This window comes from Sphaeramia orbicularis, chromosome 8 (assembly GCF_902148855.1).
Source record: "Sphaeramia orbicularis chromosome 8, fSphaOr1.1, whole genome shotgun sequence".
NCBI classification, from domain to species: Eukaryota; Metazoa; Chordata; class Actinopteri; order Kurtiformes; family Apogonidae; genus Sphaeramia; species Sphaeramia orbicularis.
Window position 1 is genome coordinate 40,927,831 of NC_043964.1, and position 25,286 is coordinate 40,953,116.

General features: G+C 38.7%; 1 protein-coding gene across 2 annotated transcripts; it reads right to left on the minus strand.

The window, feature by feature from the left end:
* Positions 1–1,435: 1,435 nt before the first annotated feature.
* On the minus strand, positions 1,436–14,565 carry pdgfbb (platelet-derived growth factor beta polypeptide b). Of its 2 annotated transcripts, XM_030142035.1 has the most exons (8): positions 13,767–14,565; positions 9,056–9,152; positions 6,884–6,940; positions 5,673–5,866; positions 5,406–5,597; positions 3,878–4,742; positions 3,222–3,381; positions 1,436–3,110 (listed from the first exon to the last, which is right to left on the minus strand). In XM_030142035.1, exons 1-7 carry the CDS (start codon positions 13,830–13,832, stop codon positions 3,239–3,241), a joined length of 1,614 nt encoding a protein of 537 aa, XP_029997895.1. In that variant the 5' UTR covers positions 13,833–14,565; the 3' UTR covers positions 1,436–3,110; positions 3,222–3,238. The 2 variants fall into 2 exon arrangements, with proteins under 2 accessions (XP_029997895.1, XP_029997896.1); XM_030142036.1 differs by lacking the exon at positions 13,767–14,565 and having other exon boundaries at positions 9,060–9,136.
* Positions 14,566–25,286: the final 10,721 nt, after the last annotated feature.

Genomic DNA, 25,286 nt, shown 5'->3' on the forward strand with positions numbered 1-25,286 from the left:
GTCTAAATTTTCTATGTTTAATAAAATAAAATATATTGTGGCATGTTGGAGGAGCAGCTGGGGGAAGTTTCCCAGCATGCATTGGGACAAAGTAATTTGGGATAGTTTTATGTATTTACAGTGTTCTAAGTTTAAAAGAAGTGTTGTTCTTGTTTGATAACAGAGTTATGGTGTATTTTACCCTTTTTGTTAGTCGTTTTCTTGTGGAATGATTAATTCTATTGATTTCATTTTATTGCACCATGAGCTAAGTTGCTCCTTTGTTTCATGACACTATGTAATGGTGGTAGAGTTGGAGAATGGTAAGGTTTACAACAGCTTTGAACTTCTCAGCTGGATGTTCTCATGGCTATTGTGTATTTATAATGGATTGAAGGAGAAGCATTGAGGTAAATCAAGAATAAACAAAACACATTTTTGCATTATAATAAATTTTACGTGTAAAAGTGTTTGTTTTCATCTGCTCTTCTACTTTATGTTTCTGTCTAAAAATAAGTTCTATCTCACGAGTTCCTCTTTAGGTGATTGTCTTATTTTAAGTTTGATGAGATATTTTGACTAGAAAGGAGAAAAATACACTTGGTAAGATTTAGATTTTTGCGGTGTATAGATTAAGAATGAAATGCAGATGTGAACTCATGTCACACCGGTAATATATTAACGTACGATCAAAAGATTTGTTAAGATTTAAAGGATTTCTTATGGTAAAAGATAAGACTATAAGCCTAAAATCATATGCGAGTGCATCTCTTCATGCTAAATAAGGAATAAATCCAAGCATATTAGAATTTATTGTGCTTCAAAGCCATTCCTCATATGATTTCATTTAAACAGCAAGAGCAGATGACTTCTTGACTCAATAATTAGCAGACGTAGCTATGCAGCTGGTTGCTGAGTTGTGGGGTTTTTGCAGCCAAGAGTCAAGTGGGTAAATGTGAAAAACAAACCACAAAGACAATGCGTGCCAGAGTTCACCTACAGTATGTGAACCCCCCACAGGGTCTTTTCTCTCGCTCATGTCAGATTGAACAGGCCTCGTGGTGCATCAGGCCAAATGGTTTTAAAAAATAAGTCCACCTAGACCCATATTGTCGGCAGGGAAGTCATAAAATCCAATCTGTCAGGACTTGATCCTTGTAACTTATAATGTCTGCGTGAATGTTTAGCAATGGCTCAACAAGGGACAATCTGCAACACTTATGTCTCCAATCCTGAAATCACATGTAAATTAGAGTTGTTCTCTAATTGTCCTCCCACATATGAGCTCTGCTGTTTCTTAAAGCTAGTATTGTTTAACTTTTCATATGGGACTGTGGCAGCTTCTTTAAATAAACTCTATATGTCATTTCAACAATACCTCAGGCATTTGGAAAGTACATTAACGGACAGAGCTGGAAAAACTGAAACTGAAAAGGAATAAAAACACAAGGCAGGGTCCATTTAAGCACATTAGCTTCTTATACCATATGAAAATAGCATTAGGTGGCAATGTTATCACAAACATTTCTTTTTCATTATAATAAAACAGACAAATCAGTTAACAGTTCTACGTTAGCATGAAGAATGTACACGTTTTTCAATAACTTAAGATGTCGACTGCTAATTATGCATTATTGACACAGCATCACCAGTGTATTGTATTTCTATATGTTCAAACTAACTGAATTAATTGTAAGGGATAAGACAATGTTGGTGGATGACAAGCTGTTGTTTTTGTTTCTTTTTTTTAGTTTTCTGTTAAATGAAATGTCAGAAACAATATCTGGCAGAGTGATAACACAAATACAGTGGGGACAGTAGAGGAGAAAAATACACTGAACAAAGGTATTGCTTTCCCAGAGTTTGAGAGGAATGTGATTGTTTTTCCAAAGCGTAATCACCAGAGGAGAGACATCTCTCTAAGCAAAGAGAGAAACAGATAAAGTATGGATCTTGACAGAAAGTGTTGGCATCGGCACAATCCATGTACACTACACCACACTCCGGCATACAAAAATACAAAAATACACATACACACACTTTGACACAGAAGCCAAACACTGCATTATACTGAGCGGTCACAGGAGTTTTCTTAAACTTTGCCGGTCGATTTCCTTTCTGAACCATCCAGCCGTCATGCCAGGTTGAAGCATTTCTCCAAATCTGAATCCTATTTGCAGTATTTGTGTAGAAAGTTAATCCACAGTAATGATAAGGATAAATAAATAAAGACATACCACACAGTCAGGTCACAGGTGAAATGCTACTGAGTATTTAGAGAGCACCTTTTTTTTTCTGCACACCTGAATTTTGAAACAGAAAAAACATTTGATGTTTTTGTTGTCGAATAACATGGTTTGTAATTCCAGTGTCTGCAATGAGTTAAATACAATTAAATATGGTTAAAGTGAGACCATGTGGTTTAATGAACTAATAAATGATATCAGGCCTCAGTTCGGTAAATCTACATGTTATCATCCTATCATAGTCAACACTGAACCAGAAACATGTTAGAATGATTACAAGTGGAAATACTGCTCATTTCAGTCAACATTTTTGCAGTCTGTCGATGATTGTCTCAGATTATCCAATTACAATAAAACAACAAATTCTTCAGTGACATGAGGGTTATGTCTGTTGTTCCACCAAATGCACTTAGTAGTCGTGATGAGTCTCTGACTGTGGTTAGCATAAAGTCATTCAGCAAAAAATTAAAAAATCCCGGAAAGACGTCAAGTGCAGTTTCTCTCTTTCGATATCAAAACAAGGTTCCAAGGAGAGCTTTGAAATTGCACTATTTTTCCACAGTTCTACAGCTATGCAGTTTCAGTCTGCCACAGGTACTTCTCACACCCGGTTCATCAGTCTTCGGGTGCCACTTGTTACTTCCCACCAGCGACTGTCATAAAGACAATGTTTTCTTGAAAAGGTCCACCGGTTCTTAATATCCCATCATTCCTTCTTCTCCGTCCATGTGTAGTTACAGGTTCACCAGACGGTCATTAGTAGTGTTACCGAGGAGATCTCACAGGATAAGCAGGTTACTGACAGGTGAATAAATACTTATTGGAAGGGAGTCGCTGCTTCACCTCTGGATTATCCACAAAATACACCAAGTTCACGTTGTGTGCCTGGGGAGATAAAGAAACAAGAAGCATAAATAGAAATACCAGAAATTAAACACCAGAAATAACATGATTAATGATTAATACACCTTCATTTTATTATCTAAAGGAGCTCACCCGGCTTTACTTTAGCTCTACATTAGCATCGCTCTCATAGCTGCCTTGCTGATCCGTTTGCGATTTTTCCTCATTCTCCTCTTTGTTGGTTTTGAATGAGCAGGTGGTCTGGGACCTGCTGGAGCTGATGGCTGTTGTGTGGTAGACGTAGATATTGTATCTGCAAAAATGATGATTCATACATTATGCATTGTTTTAATATAAAACATTGTGAATGTTTGTGTGTTAATGTTTTTCTTTGGAGCCAGTTGCTTGTTGACATTTGATTAACTCCATCTCTAAGTAAATAACTGCAGTCATTGCCTAAAGCCACAATAAAAGCCTGTGCACTGATTTTTTTATGTTGTGGAGTTGGACTGGGCTGTTGGAAATCCTTATCCTCATGCCTCTTTTCTGTTCATCTTCCACAGCAACATTTTATAAGAATAGCTATTATTTCTTTATATTTCATTTTTCACTTGTTTGTGATTTTACCTGTCTTTTTCTCTGTACTTTTTTGTAGTACGTTGCTGCTGTTGACTGTGAAATTTCCTCATGGTGGGATAAATAAAGTCTTATCTTATCTTATCTTATCTTATCTTATCATTAGCAGTGAAAACAGTTAATGTTAACAAACCTCCAGCTCCTAACGTCAAGTGTTCAGTAACGTTCTTTACCTGGTTTCTGAGTTGTCATTTGCAGATGATGGTGATGTTTATTGTGCTGGTGATTATTTGCTTCCTTTTGTCTGTGCCTTTCCTCCTCTTCTCGTTTCATTTGCTGCTGTCTCAGGAACTCCTTCTCTTGGTCCAGCCTTTTATGGAGAAGTAACAGCTCTTTCCTCTCCTCCTCCAGTTTTGCCTCCTCCATCTGTAATATCCTCTCCTTCTCTGGAGTCTCATTGTCTCTCTGTCTGGCCAGCTCTCGAGGCTCTGGATTTGGCTCTTTGGTCGGTCGGAATCTCCTCCTGGATCTTTCACCAGCCGCCTCAGTCGGACCACTCTCAGCTTGAGGATTTGGAGTAACAAGCTGAGAGAAACCACTGGTGTGGCTCTTTGACATTTTGGATTTGTCTTCTTGCCATAATGGGCTGTGTGTCTGGGCTCCATTTTCTGTATTGGAGCTTGGAATATCCAGCTGTCTCTCATCCACTCGAACTTTTCCTTCAGTACTGTTAAGCAACAGTCCATCGCCTCCTTCAACCAGTCTGTTCTTTACCTCAGCAGTAACATTATCTGCTGAGTTTACAGTCTTGTTGTTATCTGAGATCCTCCCATTCCTCCTCTCCACACTCCCCTGAGTCTCCGTTTGGTCTTTAGTCCCTAGAGGCCTGGTGGAGTTTTGCGCCCAGTGTGGAGCATAGAGGAGAGCGTCATCAGTTTGAGACACATCCTCCCCAGTGAGACTGTACCCGTCTCCAAGCTGAGTGAAGGTGTCTCCTCTGGAGCTCCAGTGCTGCTCCAGCAGATCCTCCAAGTGGGACCTCTGGTTCTGCTTCAGCTCGTCCCACTGATGGAGTTCATCTTTGGAGTGAAGCTTGACCTTGAGGATATAATTAAATTAAATGTGGTTCAGTTTTAATTAGAAGACTTATCTGACATTTATATGTATTGTATATAATGCACTCGAAACAACATATCAACAGTAGTGGATAATTACTAGACCAAAGGTTTTTTTTATCACGTAGGTGTTGAGACACTACACTTAGTTAAGTAGTAGCAAGACGTTAACTAAAATGATGAAGAACAGCAACAGGTTCAGATGGACTGATAAAATAAACAAACTAGAAAAGCACTTGGAGAGCACATATCTCTGCCAAGGCAGATCAGCCCCCCCCCGCCCGCCAATCACCACCAAAATTTTGTCATTTTGTTCCTTGTGCCCCTATCAACATTTCCTGAAAATTTCATCAAAATCCTTTCATAACTTTTAGAGTTATCTTCCTAACAGACAAACAAACAAACAGACAGACAAACCCCAATGAAAACATAACCTCCTGGGCAGAGGTAAATATTCCTCAGTCTCATCCATGAACTCCACATCACAGCCACTTAGACACCTCTACATCTTCTCCTGACAACACTACACAGCCTTCATTATTCCCTACAAACCTACTGTTGGAAGCTCTCCCAGTTCCCAGTTTGTTTCTGTTTTTCTTCCATTTTGTTGTTACTGAATGAGTCTAACTGAACTGGTAAACTGTACCTGTCCTTGGCCTTGGCTGAGTGTCTGGTTTCGATGCTGGTCTTTACTGTGACTGTGCTGTCTGCGGGATGATTTCTTCCTCGACACAGGGAGACGCGGTGCAGTCTGACATCGACACTCTACATGATCGATGACGGACACCACCGCTTTGGCGTATGTGGGTCTTTTGTTGACATACTCGATCTTCATAACCTGGAGAATCAGGAAAGATCATGAGTATAGGGGGAAAATGGCAGAATATGTTTGTGTCTGAATATAGTTACTCACTTGCAAGTATCTGGTGTGTGTTACGACTGGGACACACTGCAGGCTCTTGGTGTTACAGCAGCCAGAGCAGCGTTGGACCTCAACACAGGGCGGCCATAACAGGAAGTTGGCATTGCTACGGTCCAACATGGCCCTCGTGACCTCGACCACCTCAGTCCGAACTTTACATAGGGCTTGCTGAGCTGGTTGGGCATCTGATCGATGAGATACAAATGTGAGTACAGCTGGGAATATTCAGAACATATGGTATTCTGAAAAATCAAATTCTGCCATATTTGACTGTGAACAGCAACAGGCTCCTTGTCTGTGTACAATATGTGTTCATCCAATAAGAAAAAAACAACAATCCAAATCCACATGGGATCAGTCATTATCAATATTAGCTACAGAAATCTAAACCATTCCCAGTTGCTAGGAGAACAGCGTCTGGTAAATACGATCAGCCCAATTTGTTAAATTCCATTTGGCTTACTCAGTCACTCGCTTATCTTAGATAAATTTGTATTGATGGGATAGTGCAACAGATGCTTTTCTCTCAGAGGCCAAATTTTCCACTGTCTAAGTCATGCTACCTGCCGCTGCCTTGCATTAGAATCACAATCTGTATCTGTCTGCAACAAAGGCAACATTTCAGATTAGTACAAATGCTACTACAGCTTTGCTTTTTTTGGTAGGACGTGGGACATTCTGCATAGTTGATATTTTGATTAATAAAGGAACCAAGGCTGCTGAAAATTGATGTCTTATGTCATTAATAATTCAGACATCCACTTTATCATGATAGCAAAAAGAGGTTAATGAGAATCATTTTGCCGTGTCACTAAAAACGCCATCTTCAGGCTTCTACTAATGAGGATGGAGCACATTTTCATTCATGAGGAAAATCTGGAACCTTCTACAACCCTCTATTAACCTATTCGTTTGAGCGTTATTCATTTATCATCACAAATTGTTTTACTGGATGTCAGCTTTCCGAAGAACATGCTTATAACTGTTCACAGATGAGTAACAAACCACCAGCAGAAAAAGATCATGTCAGGATGATGATGGAATGATAAAGTAAACAAATTTGAAGTTTACATCTGCACCAAATGAGAAATCCTTCATTTGACCTCAGCTGGTACAAATAAGGAGCGCATGGCATGGAAAAATATGCAGCGATAGAGAATGACAGAGATAGAGCAACACAAAGGATGGCAGGGTTATCTCACCGAGGCTCCTTGGTAATCTGTGACCTCCATTAGCTGGTGAAGCATCATCCTCCTCATCTGGAAATAAACAATACATACATACAACATCTGATATATGCAAGGAATGGACTCTTTTAAAGATCTGACATGAATAGTACTCTGAGGCCTTTTGGCGCCCTCTGCACGCATAGTGAAAAAATGAGTCCAAGTATGTGGTCGAGAGTGAATGAACAAGAGGGAAAACAACAGGGAAGAAGAAAGAGAGGGGGAAGTAGTTTATTATATGTTGATATGAGGGACAGAACTAAAAGTCATTAAGGTACTTTGGCTCCATAGTCATTTTTCCTTCATTTATGTCCATTGGATTTGTCAGAATGAGTATGTTTCTGACAGCAGACATTCTCCAAACACCCTGAATCACTCTTTGTTTGTCTGAGTTGGTTTTACTTCAGTTGAGGATGTTTACTAGTCACAGTTAGTGTAGAACAGTAAAAAGCCACTTGTGCATCATTTACAACGTTTATATGCAAATTAAAGGCGGAGTAGGCCATTCTAATCCCGCACACTTTTGTCAGATTCAGAGGGTATCTCCATTTGCACACAGACCTGGCTCAGTAAATGGAGGAAAAACAAGGGGGTACGAAAACGAGCACAATTCATTCAAGAAGAAGAAGAAAATCATGATGACTCTGGCTAAGGCTAACATACTTAACCCTTTAAACCCTTAGTCCAAAATGGTCTGTCTGGACTTTATTTTTCTTATTTTGACTATAAAAAGGTTAGAAAATATGTTGTGAATGAGTCCGCTAGTCCGTTTTTCCAGAGTACTTTTTTTCCCCCAGATCTTTCCAAATCTAGCAATCATTTACAATTTACTACATGAGTAATTCTGCTAAAGTGGCTTCTTCTCCAGCTACTAGTACAGGCATGAGGGAAATTGCTGTAATGACCCAGTAAAATCTATAAATCGCAAGGTCTCAGGTGTCAGAAACTGTTGGAATTTTTCCAATTGCACAAACAGTGAAAGAGTTACAGCCATCTAAACTGCATATGTGCAGGGTGTGTCAGCGATGACACGTCAGGTTCTAAAGAGTTAATCCATAGACTATATATTAGTGGGCAGAGGGATAGTGACATCCTTCACTGGTTTCTGAACGGACATTTCCAAGTCAATATCATCCAATTTGGCCATCACCAGGTAGGCTGTTTGGAGCCAGAGGCAACCATATTTAGAGGAGCAGGACTACAGGAGCCCAAGGGTTCAGAGGTGAGTTAATGGACTCAGTAAACACAGCAAACTTCATCAGCATTGCAAAAGAAAGTCATTTCACATTCTTTTAAGTACCATCTATTCATCACAATTAATCAATGTCAACCTGTTTGTCAGAAAAAAAATGTGTTTTACTAAATAAGTCAAAACTCCGAAAGTCTGAGCAAGCTGTCATCCAGGCCTGTCAATCAAACCCTGACGCACCAGGCATCAAAGCTTCTATTTGATCTGAGATCTGATCAACAGAGGAATGTAAAAAGTAAAATGTTAATATGGAATAGATTGCTTATTAGAGGTCCAAATAAAACAGATGAGGCCAGAATGAGTGCTAGGAAAAAAATTATTTACTTTTTTTTTTAGAGAAGTTCAGTGTAAGTCATTGGTTTGTGGAGACACCCCCAGTGGCCATCAGTGGTATTACAACTTTAACATATTTCTGTATTGGCCTCATTTTTAAGAGGAGGTCCTTGTCCTGTGGCTTAATCCCAAGGAGGTGAGAAACAGTTGCCTCTGAATTAACTTTAATTTGGTGTACTGTGCCTTTGAAGAAGCACTAAAAGAAGACTGTATCTATTCAACTGTTGAGCTCAAACATTTACTGTCTTTCTCAAAAATGGTTTACTTCACCGTTGAGCCATGTGTAATAAAAAAAAAATCTACAAATTTCTAAACCATACTGCAATATGTGATCTTTCAACCTGAAACATGGAAAATCACCTCTGGTATAACTGTACTAATTTACACTATCACTCAAAAGTAGACAACTCTATCTCTCATTGAATTATTAGTAGAAATTGTGTAACTGGTCTGACACAAATATTATAATTTAGGTTTAATATTTAAAAAATTTAAATATGAATTTCCAGCAGCTATTTTTATTTTTTTTTAAATCAGCAGTAACATTAGAAAGTTCTGGTCTTTACCTACGGAGTCAGTGAGCAGCAACAGCTGAAGGTCCTCGATGGAGGAGATGGGACTGTTTCTAACCAGCTCCACCAAGGCTGCAGGCAGAGGGTCCCCCTGAAACACACACATAAGAATATACAAGTAAACCTACATGCAAAAAGCTAAGGAAGCAGAAAAGACACATTACTCTGATTGTTTTAAAACTTACTGATTGAACCTTTAAACTCCGATGACACTACTATACCTGATGTATCATGGGAGTAGAAGTACAAGTAGACCCAACATTGCCCAATATTTACAATTTTGCATTTATTTTCATTTGTTCTAAAGCTAAAATAACCAAAGTTTTATCCTTTAACAACACTTATTGTCAAATTTGACCAAACCACCACAAAGAAAAATGAGCAAGCACACTACATTGTGATTCTGGGCTGACTGTGGGTTTAACCCCTCTAGTCATTAATGGCCCAGAGGTCTTGGGGGAGTATTACCCGAAGCAGACACACAATGGTCACTAAGAGCAGGGTGAATGACTATTGGCGTTGTGTCTTCTCATCTGCTAACATTTAGGGGTCAAAGGAGCCAGGAAGGAGTCAGGAAGTGGGGGAAGGAGTGATATAGAGAGGAGAGAAGGGAGGTGCATCTAAAAAAAAGGATAATAGATGAATAAAAGACAAGGATCAGACGTGGGTCGAGACACTTCCTCACATAGGTTTCTTTGCTGTGGACGTGCTTCATTCACTTTGCTGTCTCACAGTGACATAGAACTGATGAAAATGACCTCAAAGGAGCAAAAGTGCTCTGTCAAGGAGCTTATTACCTACATACAGATTAATTTTTTAATGTTATTATTTAATATGGACACGGGCAACATTAACATGGAGATTTCATTTAGGGTCTGGAGAATATAATGAAACCCTGCAGGAACCAGGTTATGACCAAAGGAAGCAGCCATCCATGCATGTACTCACACCCTGCCAATTCTATATGCCATTGACTTTTTACCCATTGTACACACTATAGCGGAGGGAAATGACTGCTGTATTACGCTTACATCTCTGTTGCTGAGCTCCTGATGCCCCTGAGGAGTCATCATGATTATTTCCTCCCTTTGCCAAAGGAGTAAACCTGTCTTGGCTAATTGTGCCTGATGTTAATTATAGCATGTTTGCTTTTGTTCACAGTGGTGCCTGCTGTCATGAGGATTTCTGTCTAAACAGGAAATGTGAAATAAACATATTGTTTCTCATTTAAAAACACAGATTCATTCTGCTTAGACAGAATATATGAAGATGTACTGATAATGTTTACTATGCACCTCAAAAAGTTAAGATTTTGATAATACATTGACATGAGTAAATGGAATTTATGTATAAAGATACATCCTGTACTCATGTATCATATTAACATCCTGTTGGTCTAGTAGAGACGGTAAATCTACCATGAAATACCAAATGTGTTCTGTTTTGGGAGAAAAAAAAAAAAAAAGTGGTGTTAAGGAGTTTAATTCTTCCACTGAGAGTCAGTCATCTCTGTCTCACGATATAGCAGCATCTGGAGAGTTGGCCTGTTTCGAATAATTGGCTTCTGTTGATGAAGTAGAAGCTGCAGCTGTTAACAAAAAGCACAGCCACTTTTTACAAAGTGCACTATCAAACTGAAATGTTACATAAACTGACTATGGGTGAGCTGGAGTACAATTACCCCCATCATAAAAGTTTAGCTGATCTGTTATACCTTTTCATGATAAAAAAAAAAAATCCTTTACAATGTTACGGTTTCCCCCTGATTTTATCACCTGATGCAAGATCCCTTTCGTTGTTGGACACATTGAGAAATGCCAGGTACAGGCAGTGGCCGCCGTGGGTAGAAGAGGAGGAGGGAAACATCTAATCGTACATAATTAGGGGGTCGAGTTTGCTACCGGCACAGGAATGGCAGCCACAGCACACGTGTGAGTTTTCACATGTAGTCCCTGAAATTACACCTACACGTGCGCTGAGCTGAGATACATGAATAAAGGCGACAAATTAATTTCCCCTTCTTAATTTACCTCTGAGGTGGAAAAGTGCCCGACACAATTAATGATAATGGTGACTTAGCTAAAAGTAATTGTCTGGATTCCTGTTTTTTTTAACCCCAAGAACATTAGAGGTACAGCACCTCATGCATTAGCAGCCTCTTAAATTATCACTCAGAGCTCCTCAACTTGCAACCCCAGATGTGACTTAAACCCATTTTCTTCTTTCATCAGGACCATTACTGAACCTTGCATACATTCTCCTGATTTCACAGCTGCAAACCTATAACTTTAAAACATACTTAAGGGGAATTCCTGCTTGTACCTCAAAGCCTTTTCTGACTTTCACTGAATATGAAAACACTTACCCTGTCAAATTCAGCTTTTTCTTTTACATGTGGTGCCTAGAGAGGCCGTAAAATGAAAAGGCAGGTTGATGACAGGTGTTATCATAGCTTTCACTCAAGGTCTACCTTTATATTAAGTAGTAGAGGTGATGGCAGGCTATAAATACACATCCTTATGTGGCTGGACTGAATGTAGGGACAAATGAAACCAGTTATGAGCTTTTATGACTTTCATAGTATATACAGTAACCTATACATATAGTACACATATATTTTGTATGTGAATGTCCATACAGTTCTTCAGGGTGAAAAGTCAAGTGAAAGTGAGAAATTCTGTGTCTATATCCTTTTTTATTCATTTTTCTTTAACTGTTACATATTCCCTAGCTTTGACACAGTCCTCTGAGTACAATACCACTCTGTCTAAGTGATAAGAGAAAAGGCAAACTCACAAAGGACTGCATCCTACTTTTGATTTGTTTAAATGCCTATTTTCCCCGACTTATCTATTCACTGTGTGTTTTTTAACCCCATTTAGGTATACATGTGAAACTACATCTGAATGGAACAAAGACATACAATCAGATATGAAGTACATCCTAGTTCAACCAAAGAGGTCAAGGAATTTTCTAAGCTAAACATCATAATGTCAGTTGTTTTCAAGACCCACTTGACCCAGACAAGACCCTTGGTTAAGGTTTGACTTCCTGTTTGACCCCAGCAGAGGGTCAGCTGTTGCCAATCTTTCCTGCCTTCATATTTCATCGTACTGATGCACACAATGAAAAGTGGCTCATGTGTCTATGAAGAAATGTCTCTGATGAAACTTAAAAACCAAATTAAATGATTGTGCTTATTACCTGAATATTCCCTGGTCTTTGATTAAACAAAAAATGCCAAGAAACTCAGCAACAGAGGCTTAATTGTCATCACAGGGCACTATGTTTTACCCTCTTCCCCTATAGTGACTGAACACAGAACAGCTCGTGCACTGTTATAAATCCAGAGCCTCTAATGCAGGGGTGTCAAACTCATTTTAGTTCAGGGGCCACATTCAGCTAAATTTGATCTGAAGTGAGCCGGAACAGTAAAATAATAACATAATAATATATAAATAATGTCAACTTGGAGCTTTTCTCTAAGTTTAAGAGCGAAAAAAGTAAATTTACATTATGAAAAGGTTTACATCTACAAACTATCCTTTCAAACAATGTGAATAACATGAACAAACTGAAAAAAAATGAACGTAATTTTAACAATATTCTGCCTCAGTTTATCATTTTACATATGCACATTATAACGTACAGATCACAGTGGATCAACAAATGCACAAAACATTTAAAATAACAGACAGAATATTGTTAAAATTGTACTTACTTCTCTTAAGACATTTCAAGTTGTTCATATTTGTTCAGGTTATTCACATTTTTTGCGAAATTATTCTTTGTTTTAGTGGAAATACATGAAAATAGTTACATTTACAAAGAGAAAAATGTGGAGTTGTCATTATTTATATGTTATTATGATAGTATTTTACTGGTCTGACCCACTTGAGATTGAGTTGGTCTGAATGTGGAACCTGAACTAAAATGATTAATATCTTCCGTGTAATTTTTGCATTTCACAAATTCATCCCAAGGGCCGGACTGGACCCTGTGGTGGGCCGGATTTGGCCTCCGGCCCGCATGTTTGACACCTGTGCTCTATTGCATGATATCCACTATGATGATGCTCAACATCTGGAACTGCATCCATGAACATATCACACAGCAAACCACGTGGAGCATCCATCTGTGAAGGGGCACATCTTGGCAGCCTGTGTTCCGTGGCTCGTCACCCACAGTGGATGACCTCTGCGTGCGTCAGCCCCTGGGCATCAGCTCATCAGGCCATTAGTGAGAGGAATAACTGTTATTTATGCGCCCTTTTTCAGAGGCAGCGATGAAAAGGAACGAAGGGTTTGTGTGAGGTTGTAGTTTGAAGCAGGTGCACACACCCAAAAAAGTTAGAAAAATCACCTAGATTAGCATAGCTCGGTCTGTGTTATGTTTTGTTGTGGTGTTAGCTGGATTAAACCGAGATATAATCTAATTAAGTATCAGTAGCTGGAGTTCAATGCCAAACGTTTAGACAAAGGAACAATAATTTCCCATGTTCATTTTACTCCATTTTAACACGTTTCCTGTCATTGTAAAAGTTGCTACAGCGTCGACTTCATTTTCGGGCTTTTATATTCTATTACACGCGTGTCAAAGTGTTTATTGCGCTAATTTTAGGAGTTTTGTTATTCACATTGCGCCACTTGGACCACTTGAACGCATCTCTGGAAAGTTGGTGTGGCTCGTGCGGATGCGGACTCACCTCGGCTACGCCAAACCGCAGACACACCGCCAGCACCACGAGCAGCAGCGGTCCCCACGAGCTCATCTTGCTGCCCAGCCTCGAGCCTTCTCAACGGACCGGGCATTTATGGAAGCGCGAGAGTCCGTCTCTCCTCAGCACTGCGCGCGGGGGGACAGCGGCTCGCCCTGCCGGAGTGCGCGCGCGTCCGCTGTGCTGTCTCTCGAGCGGAGGAAAAAGCGCTCGTGCTCAGCAGTCTGGTCAGCGGCACCCAACTTTTCAACCCCTCCGAAAAAAAATAAATAAATAATAAAAAAAAAAATCCACTAATCTGCAACCAGCTATAAACGTCAGTGTATATTTAACTTGTTAAAAGCGCAATTTTAATAAACAAAACACTTAACATTTCCGTGCAAAAAGGAAGAAACTATCCAATAAGGAGCCAGACTTTGATAAAAACATCTGAAGGTTCATTCCAACAATGTCCTCTTTACGTAAAAATATTTTTGTAAAATCCTTCTAATTCCCAAGAGTCTTTTTCCATTTAACCGTGAAGTCCAGCACAAAAGTTGAAAAGAGAAAAAAAGCGTCGCAGGTCAGGACGGTAGTTTGCGGTGCTCTTCTTCCAAGGAGTCTTATCACTGCGCAGGGCGCTGTGTGCCCTGGTGCGCCTCAGCCCTGGACCGGCCTGATTACGCAGCGGTGGCGGTGGTGAGGGGAAGAGCAGATTTCCAAGAGTGTGGTGTAGGTCCGCTCTACAGTATCTCTCTCCCGCCCCCTGCCTGGAGAATGGGTGATAATCTGCGTACAAAGAACCGACAGTCCAACACACAACCGCCTCGCATCAGCCACTGTGAGCAAAACTTCCCCTGCTGTGAATCATATATGCAGATATTCCTGATGCTGTGCCAAGAGCCAACCAAAAGTTTTTTTTTGTTTTGTTTTGTTTTGTTTTGTTCAGCTCAGGGGCCCTCAACCAAACCACTGGACCTGTTGTCTCCTAAAATGTAAATATGTGATATTATTTCAGTCTTTGTGAACCCCACAAGATTTACTCCCATATATATTACAGCTTAGTAGGGTATACTCTTTTAGTAGGGTATTTTGTGTCCTCTAGTCTTACTATCAGTTGTTCAAAGTGTAAGATGATGCTTTAACCCTAGTAAGGCAAGGCAAGTTTATTTGTATAGCACATTTCAGCAACAAGGTAATTCAAGGTGCTTCACACAGGACACTGAAATACGACAGGGAAAAAGAAACACATTTAAAACATTATAAAAGAAACATGTAAAAGGTGATTAAAAACAGCAAGCAAGAAAACAACACATAAAATCCAAAAAATAAAAAAATAAAAATAAAAACACACACATATTAAAGTAAGAGTTGCAGTGCAGAGTTTCGAAAGAGAATATAAAGTTTAAAAAGTAAAAAGTCTTTTAGTCAAAGGCAGCAGTGAACAGGTGAGTCTTTAACCTTGACTTAAAAGAACGCAGACTCTCAGCAGACCTGATATTTTCTGGTAGTTTGTTCCAAATATATGGAGCATGGAAACTGAGCACTGATTCTCCATGTTTAGTTCTGACTTTTGGAACACAGAGCAGACCTGCGCCAGACAACCTGAGTGGTCTGGATGGTTCATACTGGACTAGAAGGTTTCTGATGTATTTTGGGCATAAACTATTCAGTGCTTTATATGCTGGCAAGAGTAATTCCTAGAAGTCAATTTATGTTGCATATTTCAAGAATAGCAGTCACAAAGTCCCGCGCAATAAAAATAAAATAGGACCTACATGAAAATCATTGAAGACAACAGTCAGCATAATATAAACATAATATAAATGTCACTATTAAATCAGCAAAATAAGGCAATACATGGCGGTTTGGATTACTGTCTTCCTTTTTTTTTTTTTTTTTCAAAATAGCATGTAAAAATGTATGAAATAAGAAATTTATGAATATTATCAATCAATCAATCAAATTTTATTTATATAGCACCAAATCATAACAAAAGTTATCTCATGACACTTTACATATAGAGCTGGTCAAAACCAGACTCAAAGCCAATTTACAGAAACCCAACAGAATCCTCCAGGAGCAAACACTTGTGACTGGTGACAGTGGTGAGGAAAAACTTCCCTTTAACAGCAGAAACCTGGAGCAGACCCAGACTCCTGGAGGATGGATGTCTGCCTTGACCAGTTGAGGTTAAAGAGAGAGAGTAAAGGAGGAGAAAAGAGAGAGCGATAGAGATAGAGAGAGATTGGGGAGAGGGGGAGAAAGGGGGGGAAGTAGGGGGAGACACATGGATGCAGTTGATGCACAGATAACTGAACTAGAACATCTATGGAACTATATTATAAACACTATCATAACTATATGGATAAGTGAGTGGTGACGATGAAGGCATTAGAATTTTTTTTACATTAGCAATGTAACAACAGGCAATAAATTCACTCTGTTTAAACTATCCTTGTAAAAAATAGATGTAAAAAAAATCAAAGTTGTCAGATAAGCAGATAACAGATAAAAGATCTATCTAATCCATAAATAATCATAATGAATAATGATTACACTGTAATACCGGATAAGTTGAGTTTACATAAAAAATTTGAGTAAACCGGTTACCTTAAAAAATTTAAGTAACGAGTAATGAAAACTTGAGTGTATTAAACTTAAATGCTTGATTTGAATGGAAATGCTATTTTAAGTACAACACACTAAATGCCAAGTTAATTTAACTTAAAATTTGTTGCAATGTCAGTTGCTTCAGATAATCACTAACTTAACATCATCAGTGCATTGGACTCATTCTGAGTTAATTTAAATTAAAATCTTTTGCAGTATAAATCGCTTTATGAAACTATTCAACTTTATATATTGCAGCATAGATGGGAGTTAAGCAGGAAAATTGCTCAGTGTAATTTACCAGTACAGGAAGTGCTTTTATTTTGGCGAGGCAAAAAGATTTTCAACAAACAAAGTCTATCCCAGATGAACAGTAAATCCATAGTTCTTCCTATAGCTCTCACTCATGGTATAGCTCTACAAAAATACAAAAACAAACACAAAAAGGCCAATAAACACTGACATACACACATTAAGTCCAAATTAACACTAACACCACAACCCCGCTGAACCCCTGCACAGAAAAAGAATACATTTTCAACAACATGCCCAGTACCCACAATGCAATGCGGAGATAAAAAGGTGTTGTCATGACTAAAACTTAGTGATTTAAATCCATTCAACTTAAACTTTTTCATACTTCCGACTATGTCTACAAATTAGTAATATTATTAGTAGAATATACTTAACATTTTATAGTAATGTAATAAAACTTAAATCATTTAAGTACATTGTAATTAAAGCGTTTTAGTAAATACAAAGCCCAGGCTTATAGTGTATGATCATCATTGCTGTTTAATTATTATCATTATTGTAAATTATAAATGAATGTAGTCTGCTGATCATGTTTAGGTCAATATAGGTCAAAATGACTTCATGGTGCCTCTAGGTAAAACCACTGTTTTCTGTCTCTTTTATTCCAGAACCTCCAAAACTCATTAGATGATGTATAAGACACTTTTAGGAGCAGTCATGGACTGGGAGACAAGGTTTTTATTCAAACAAAGTTAGATGCATTTTAATAGGCATGAGAGGTCAAAATTACCTCATGGCAGTTAAAGTGTTAAGCAATTTCAACACCCATAACTCTAAATAAAACCTGTTGCATAAGAGTCATTAATGCACTTACTATTGCTGGAGGGGTCACTGGGGTAGTTACCATGCCAACTGATTCCTCTTATTACATGAGCATCACTGCTAGCTAGGCTATCAGGAAACAAAAGGTGTTTCTAAATATCACAGGAGTTATTCTCAGAGTCCTGACCTTTGACGGCCGGTTGTGTTTAGGGGACATTTTTAAACAATGCCCGACGATGACTCTGCAAGTTGAAACTCAAGTCAATGCAGGCTGATAATAGTGTGCAGACCAGTTGACTGAATGGACTTTAAACAGATTATAATGTTACGTGACTGGGCAAAAAGAGCAGGAATAGACTTATCGCAAAAAATGCACCATACAAGTCAAGAATTAAGTGAAATAGAGTCCTGCTTTAACTGTTTCTGAATGAAAGGACTGTGTGTCAGATCCTCACAGTCTCTGAAACACTGCCGAGGAATGCCAATGCAGAGTTAGTTAAGTCTTTTCTTCTACTTCAATCATGGCCGGGTGAATAATAGGATGCCATTGTTTTTCTAACAAGAGTCAATGGAGGAAACAGCATGAGCTAGGGAGCTATATTTACACTGTGTTTCATATTCACACGTTTGGTCAAGGCCACTGGCAGAACGGCCTAACAAGTCTGACCAAGACATCAGTGCAATGCAAACTGGAATAATCAAACTGAACTGAAATTTTAACAACAAACTAAATTTTAGGCGAAACTGTTTGAGTAAAGACAACTAAAATGAGGCGGTTTTATCAGCTTTCTAAATATGCCCTTCCTGTATAATATCAGTGTTGGCAATTTTACGATACTGTACACGTCAAAACATATTCCATTTTATATTCAGGTAGGTTGTGGTTCCCAAAACATGTGTGTGATGTGTTTGGTTGCTAAGGAGAGAGGAAAAAGGAGGAAGAAAAAGAAGGAGGATGAGGAGGGAGGAGGGAGGAGGGTGGGTTCTTGACTAGAGGTAGGGATTTTCCCACCAACCTGCACTCACATCACGTTATAGCGGACCTTTTCTCTCACACACACTCACACCTGTGACTGTAAAAGCTTACAACCATCCCACTGAGAGAAGACCATCCATCATTCTCCACGCAGGCGACAACTTAATAAGAAACATTCAAAAAAAATGTACATGCAAACTAAAATTCAGCTAGGGGTGTGTTTGTGTGCATGCATAAACACATTTCAGCCTCAGCCACAACAGAGATGCACATTAAATGCATTGGACGTATATTTATTTTTATTTTATACCAGGAAATTACATAATTTGCATGTAAGCAGATATACTCATGTGTAACCCAAAGAATGTAAGAATGGTACATTAAACTAAAATAAAAACTGAAATCACTGATTAGTAACCCATCTCTGGCCTGTCTTACTCTGAATATTATACAACAGAGCATTATTGGATTTCACTCTGAAAAAGGCTGGGACAGTAAAGCATTTAGTGATTTGTAATGGTGCCCTTTCTTCACACAAAACAAAACGAAAAAACAGAGGTTGAGGGAGGGAAGACATCAAGTGATGAATTGTTTCAGGTGTAATTCTGAGTGAAGTCTGAGTCGGAAGGTGTGTAACAATATGTGGTTTTCGTCGTCACATTTTGTGTTTTAGAATTTTCCACATTTTCTCTATTGAGGACAAGGAATGTAAGGACTGAAAAACACCTGCACTTCCTTCTCAATGAGCCATGTGTGCAGAATGTGGTGTTGATTTGAAGACCCAGGTCAGTGGTGTGGTCCAGGGTATACAGCGGTATAAGGTATACACCCAAGCCCGGATTAACCATATGGGCAACTGGGTGATTGCCCAGGGGCCCGCGACCTCTGAAGGGCCCTGGGTAGCTCGGACATAACGAAAATATCTGGTTTCTTATTTATTTTTTGTGAAAAAGGAGGACACTTCCCTCTCTTTCTAATGTAGTGGATCAATTTTAGATTATACTGATGCTAATGTGTTTTGTTTTCATATCATCATATGCAAATGAGTGGCCTTGACAAGAGGCTATAGTGGTGCACTTGTAGTTCTTCGAGCATTTACATATTTGTACATCAAAATGCATTTGATGATAGTTAAATATTGAAGTATGGGGTATATTTACATATATTCCTGGAACTTATTCTGTATTTTGCCAGATTATAGGGATCCTGGGGTTGTGACGATGGGGCCCTTGAATATTGTTGCCCAGGGTACAATGAAGTGTTATAGTGTGCCCTGTATATACCTACTTATTTTTCAGTCAGAATTGCGTATACCCACCTCTAAATCCCCCCGATGCGCACCATTCAGTAGTGTCTGCAAGCCAGATTGCCGATTTTTTCTCTTAAAATGGTGAAACCATGACCCGCCTACCTCTGCCTCTAATTGGCTAGTGCTCACTGACTTCGCTGATTAGATTGGTTAACTGATGAGCCAATCAGAGGCAGAGTAGGGCAGGTCTTCCCCAGGAAAATATTGCTAACTAGCGCTGGCCACCTCTGGAACCTGATTGGACACTTCAGGTAGAGGTGCCACCCCAGTTGATTGACAGGTCACTGCATGTCTTGTTGAAAGATGTGCAGTTATTGGAAATGTGTACGAGAAGGCAGAATCAACATCTTTAAAGTGAGTGACACATATTGAGAGAACCTACTTTCATGGAATACATAATTCTGAGGTAAGTTTTAAGGTGGTTTCAGAATGAGTCACTGTTTTAAACTATTGGTCATACGACTGCACATTTAGAGAAGAAGAGATATTGTCACCATTAGTTAAACTGTGTGAGTAGGCTAACATTATGAAAGGCTAACGTTATGAAAAGCTAATGTTGTCTTATGTTTGCCTCATGTTGAATACATTTACATTCATGCAGCTGCTTGTGTGACCAGTAAAACCTACAAACTGCTCCTGATCAAGTCATGATAATTTTGTAATAGTGAGCAAATACTACTGATGGATTTTTGGGTAAACTAAGTAGAGTAGTCTCACATGTCACTGTTTCAAAAATGGCATTTGCTGGGGTACTAAAAAAAAAAAAAAGGCCAAAATTGAGAGTATACCCACTTCTCCAGGGACCACTACACCACTGACCCTGGTGCTAACAGGACTGAACTCACATTTTTAGACAATTCAAGTCGAGCATATAAACATGTTGCATTTTTTTATAGCTAAGTCCACCCTATAGATATTCTTAACAGACTTTTTTTTTTTGTGACTTCAGTACTTTTAGCACCAGGGTCTTCAATTGTCTTGTTGAAATATGCATGGGCATCACTGGAAAATGAGTCCTTCAAAGACAGACCATGGTCTCCAAACTCATTGGGGGGAACAGTCTAGATCAGGGGTGCCCAATCCTGGTCCTCGAGATCTACTATCCTGCATGTTTTAAATGTTTCCCTCTTCCAGCACACCTGATGGTTGTTACCCGGCTTCTGCAGAGCTTGATGATAGGCTGATCATTTAAATCAGGTGTGTTGGAAGAGGGACACATCTAAAACATGCAGGATAGCAGCTCTCGAGGGCCAGGATTGGGCACCCCTGGTCTAGATCAACAGGTGTCAAGCATCTGGTCCATGGACCAAAACCGGCCCACCAAAGGGTCCAATCTGGCCCATGGGATAAATTTGGAAAAAGTAAAATTTACACTGAAGATATTAACGATCAAGGATGTTAAAATCCTTTTAGTTCAGGTTTATACAGACCAATTCAATCTCACAGGGATTGAAACAGTAAAATACTATCATAATGACTAATATATAATGACAACTACAAAACTTTCTTTGTTTTTAGTGTAAAAAGTAAAATTACATGAAAATGTTTACATTTACAAACTATCCTTTCACAAAAAATGTGAATAACCTGAACAAATATGAACAACCAAGTGCAATTTTACCAGTATTCTGCCTGTTACTACATGTTTTGTGTATTTGTAGATCCACTGTAAGTTGTAACGCACATTTGTAAATGATAAACCGAGGCAGAATATTGTTAAAATTGCACTTATTTTTCTTAAGAAATTTCAGGTTGGTCATGTTATTCACATTTTTCAAAACATATGTACATTTTTTTGCTTTTAATTTAACTACATAACTTTTTTTCACCCTAAAACATAGAGAAAAGTTTATGGTTGTCATTATTTATAGGTTATTGTTATGTTATAATTTCACTGCTCTGACCCACTTCAGATCATAATGGGCTGAATGTGGCCCCTGGACTAAAATGAGTTTGACACCTCTGGTCTAGATGATCCTTTTCATCCTTAGTCTGGAACACATAACATCTTTTTCCTCCATAAATACCTGGATAAGGATTGGTCTGAACTTCTGAACACAGTTCACATAAGGCTTCCCTTTGTCATTTGTGGATGAAACTCAATTTGTTGAGCTGATGAAACACCTCACCCATGTGTTTCTATCAGCTATAGATGAGTGATGATTCATGATGGGATTTGAATTCTCTTCAGCACTGTAGAGATTAAAATACCCCTTTCGATCTTTCTATGAGAACATTGATTTTCAAGATGTCAATAATTTTGTCATAGCATTTGTTCTGAAATTAAACTCTAATGAGCTATTTTTGTTGTTATCATTATATTTTTCCAAAACAAATGCACTTCTAGATGTACCAGGCATTAAAATGAACAAGAAATTGAAGAAAACAAGGGGTGGTCTGATAATTTTTTCCGCGACTGTATGTCATGTCTCATCAGTGCCCACATTTAGAAAAGAACATCATGAATTATGTTTTATGCATTGTTTTCACTTTCTCCTTATATGTAATCCTCTCTTCTGTATTTCTCCTCTACAAGTCTAAATAAGTTTCCCCGAGAAGTTTCTTCTCTATCTTAATTCAGAAAATGAATCCGCTTATCAAAAACAGCTCCTTGGTCCATTTGAGTTTGTAAAAGGCAGATCTAAACCTTTCCTGGACACTGAGTTTTTATACCAAATCATAATCCCATGTCTTTTTTTCATTATTTCAACTCGATAAATAAACCAAATGTCTGACTTTTCCTGAAATTTTTTGCAACTTGAATATGAGATAGATGAAACATTTACAAATGTAATGAAGCTGACAGTTAAAACATGAAATGTGTTGTGTTTGTATTGTCTAGAATTAAATAAAAGCAAAACTCAGTATCACTGCTTTCTTTTTCAACTTACATTTTCCAGTCTATCCCAACTTTTTCTGGTTTGAGGTCACATGCACACACCTAAATGTACATACACAGACACAAAGACTCAGTATAAATGAAGAGTATTCACACATGTTAAAGCATACTGTTGTGTGGAACAAATCACACCCCCTCACACACTGGCTCGCACACACACACAGTCCTGAACTGACAACCGTTTTCACCATGAACGGAGGACAGAAGGCCCTCTATGCTTAACAACTGAGTGAAAAATGACAGCACTCGCTCAAATATTTAAGAGCTTTTCAGAGGATCCGGAAAAGGTCACAGCACCCTGAACTAATCTTCAATTGAACAATGATGGCATTTGATTTCATGTATTTTTCCGCTGTCGACTGAACAGCTTCAGTGGTTAATTTGACGCAGTAATCGCATAGTTGGGTCCTTCACCCACTGTCAGCTTTTCTAGATGAAAAACGCAGATGTACTGTATTTGCATTGTACAGAAGGAGCCAGAGTTCGTGTATGCGCATATGTCTGCTCGTACGTGCACGTGCATAGGTGCACTTTGGGCTGCTGTCACATCCATCAGAGCTGAGAGGGAGTCAAGAGGGGACACAGTTGACCCCCGATTAGTCTTGGGGATAGACTCTCTCCAGCGCGTGTCTTGGAGATAATAGAGGATCATGTAGACCGAATGAGCCACTGGGAAGTCATTAGTTGGCCCCTCGAGCCCGAGTACGACCGCTCACCCCACATCTCAGGTTTCTAAATCCCAGAAATAGGAATGTGGCTGCATCAAAAGACAAAAGAAGGGTGCATTCAGGTGCACTAAGAGCAGTGGATGATTTGATCATTTGTTTTTCTTGTTTTTCAGATGAAGCTCATTCATCAGAATAAGATTGCTTTGTTGTGGCTGACTATGCAAAACCTGTTAACATTGGAACATTTAATTTGAATATTATTTTATTTCCAAATTATTAATTTTTGTTTATTATTTTGACATTTGTTTATGTTGTAATTTGCATATTATTTCATTAATTATTTAGTCAATTTATATTATATATTCTTTTATTATGTTTCTTCTTGCCTTTCTTAATTATTTTGGTTCCTGCCTTTTGTTTGTGGTACGACCTTTTTTGGTGTGACACAAGAGTTGATGTCCATGGTGGAGCACAATCAGTGCTTGTTGTGCTGAGCTGCTGACAATAAAGCTTGTTGAAACTGTCCTGCCATTTGGTGATTATTAGCATGGAAGACAGCAAAACATACCAACACCAAGAATACCATCATAACCCGATTTACCCACAGCCCCGGTGAGACAAGCAATATTTCAGGGTTACAATATCATTGAGTTACCACCATTCAAAGTGTCTGCAAAAGTGTGAAGTTTAAGGGTTGAACACTACATAATAATGTTTGGTAAGATTTAAGGATTTAGGGAAGACTTCCAGTAGGAACCAGGTGATTCACGTGGAAGATCCCAACATGTTTATAAAGAGCATCAGCCTTTTTTTTCCTTCATGACCCTCACATCTTCCTACATAATTCATCCAATCAAACATTAACTTTCTTTTTTAAGATTAACTTCAGTAAGTTTTGGCAGCTCCAGAGTCTTCAATCTCAGCTAAGGTCTGTCAACGGCAGCTAACGGATGAGAGAGAGAGACAGAGAGAGACAGAGAGAGAGAAAGAGACTGACAGTGAAGAATTGTTGGAATGCACTCCATTGAAAAAAGGACGTAGACAGTGGAAGATACAGAAACAGAAAAACAGATCGAGAAAGCAGCTGAGATATGCAAAATGACAGAATAGACTGAAAACAAGAAGATAAATAATATCCAAGTAGCTGATTTAAAAGGAAGCACAAAATAGTTTGTAGATGAACACTGAGGCACGTACATTAAAAAAGAAAGACTTTGGGGATCTTTAAGGAGAAGACGCAGAATGAGTCAGTTTGTTTCTTCTAAATGCTTTTCTAGTGGCTCTGGAGCAGGGCCAAAAGCAGTCTGTCTGTTGTTTGCAACCCTGTTGATGCAAGTGAAGCTAATCTGAAGGTAAAACACTCATAGCTTTCATATGGATATCAGTCCCCTTGAACTCTATCACCTGTACTACCCCTTCTCTAGCTAAGGGTCAAAGTTCATCTACAGGTTTGTAACCCCACATAACTGTAGGTTCTCAGTGGTCTAATAAATGTAAGTTTTGTTTGCTAATCTTCTGTAATGCATAATTTCACACATAAAACACAGACTGAGCCAAGCTGCTTTTTGTAGACATGGAAGAATATACTGTCTACAGGACCATAAGTCCCGCCCCTTCAACACATGTCCCATGGGACCTTATTTCAGAGAAAATAACGTATTATAGTCAATGGAAAGAGACCAGTTATGTTTTGATTGCTTTTGAATTATGCCTTTTTTATTATGTTTGTCTCTTTAAAAAACAACTCTACATCTCAACAAAATCTCAGTTTGTGGGAAAATGTGTGTATACAGAGAACACACTCGTCACAGATTATGTATCTAGTACCAAGATCTGTTCAGAAATGCTGAAGATGTCTCTACAGCTTCAACATGACCAGAATCTAGTGATGTTCACTTTTTTTTTAGCGCTTTTTCACTTCGCTCTCAAAGATTGGGGTAAAATGTGCCAAGACAGCACATTATATTGGTGTCATTAACCTCATAGT

What these genes read in the sequence shown, in the direction of transcription:
- pdgfbb (XM_030142035.1), bottom strand. Translation starts at nt 13,832, where the DNA reads ATGAGCTCGTGGGGACCGCTGCTGCTCGTGGTGCTGGCGGTGTGTCTG. An exon ending in GCTGCTCACTGACTCCGTAG is followed by an intron (nt 6,941 to 9,055) that starts GTAAAGACCAGA and finishes GTTTATTTCCAG; the next exon opens with ATGAGGAGGATGATGCTTCA. An exon ending in AATGACAACTCAGAAACCAG is followed by an intron (nt 3,382 to 3,877) that starts GTAAAGAACGTT and finishes TCATTTTTGCAG; the next exon opens with ATACAATATCTACGTCTACC.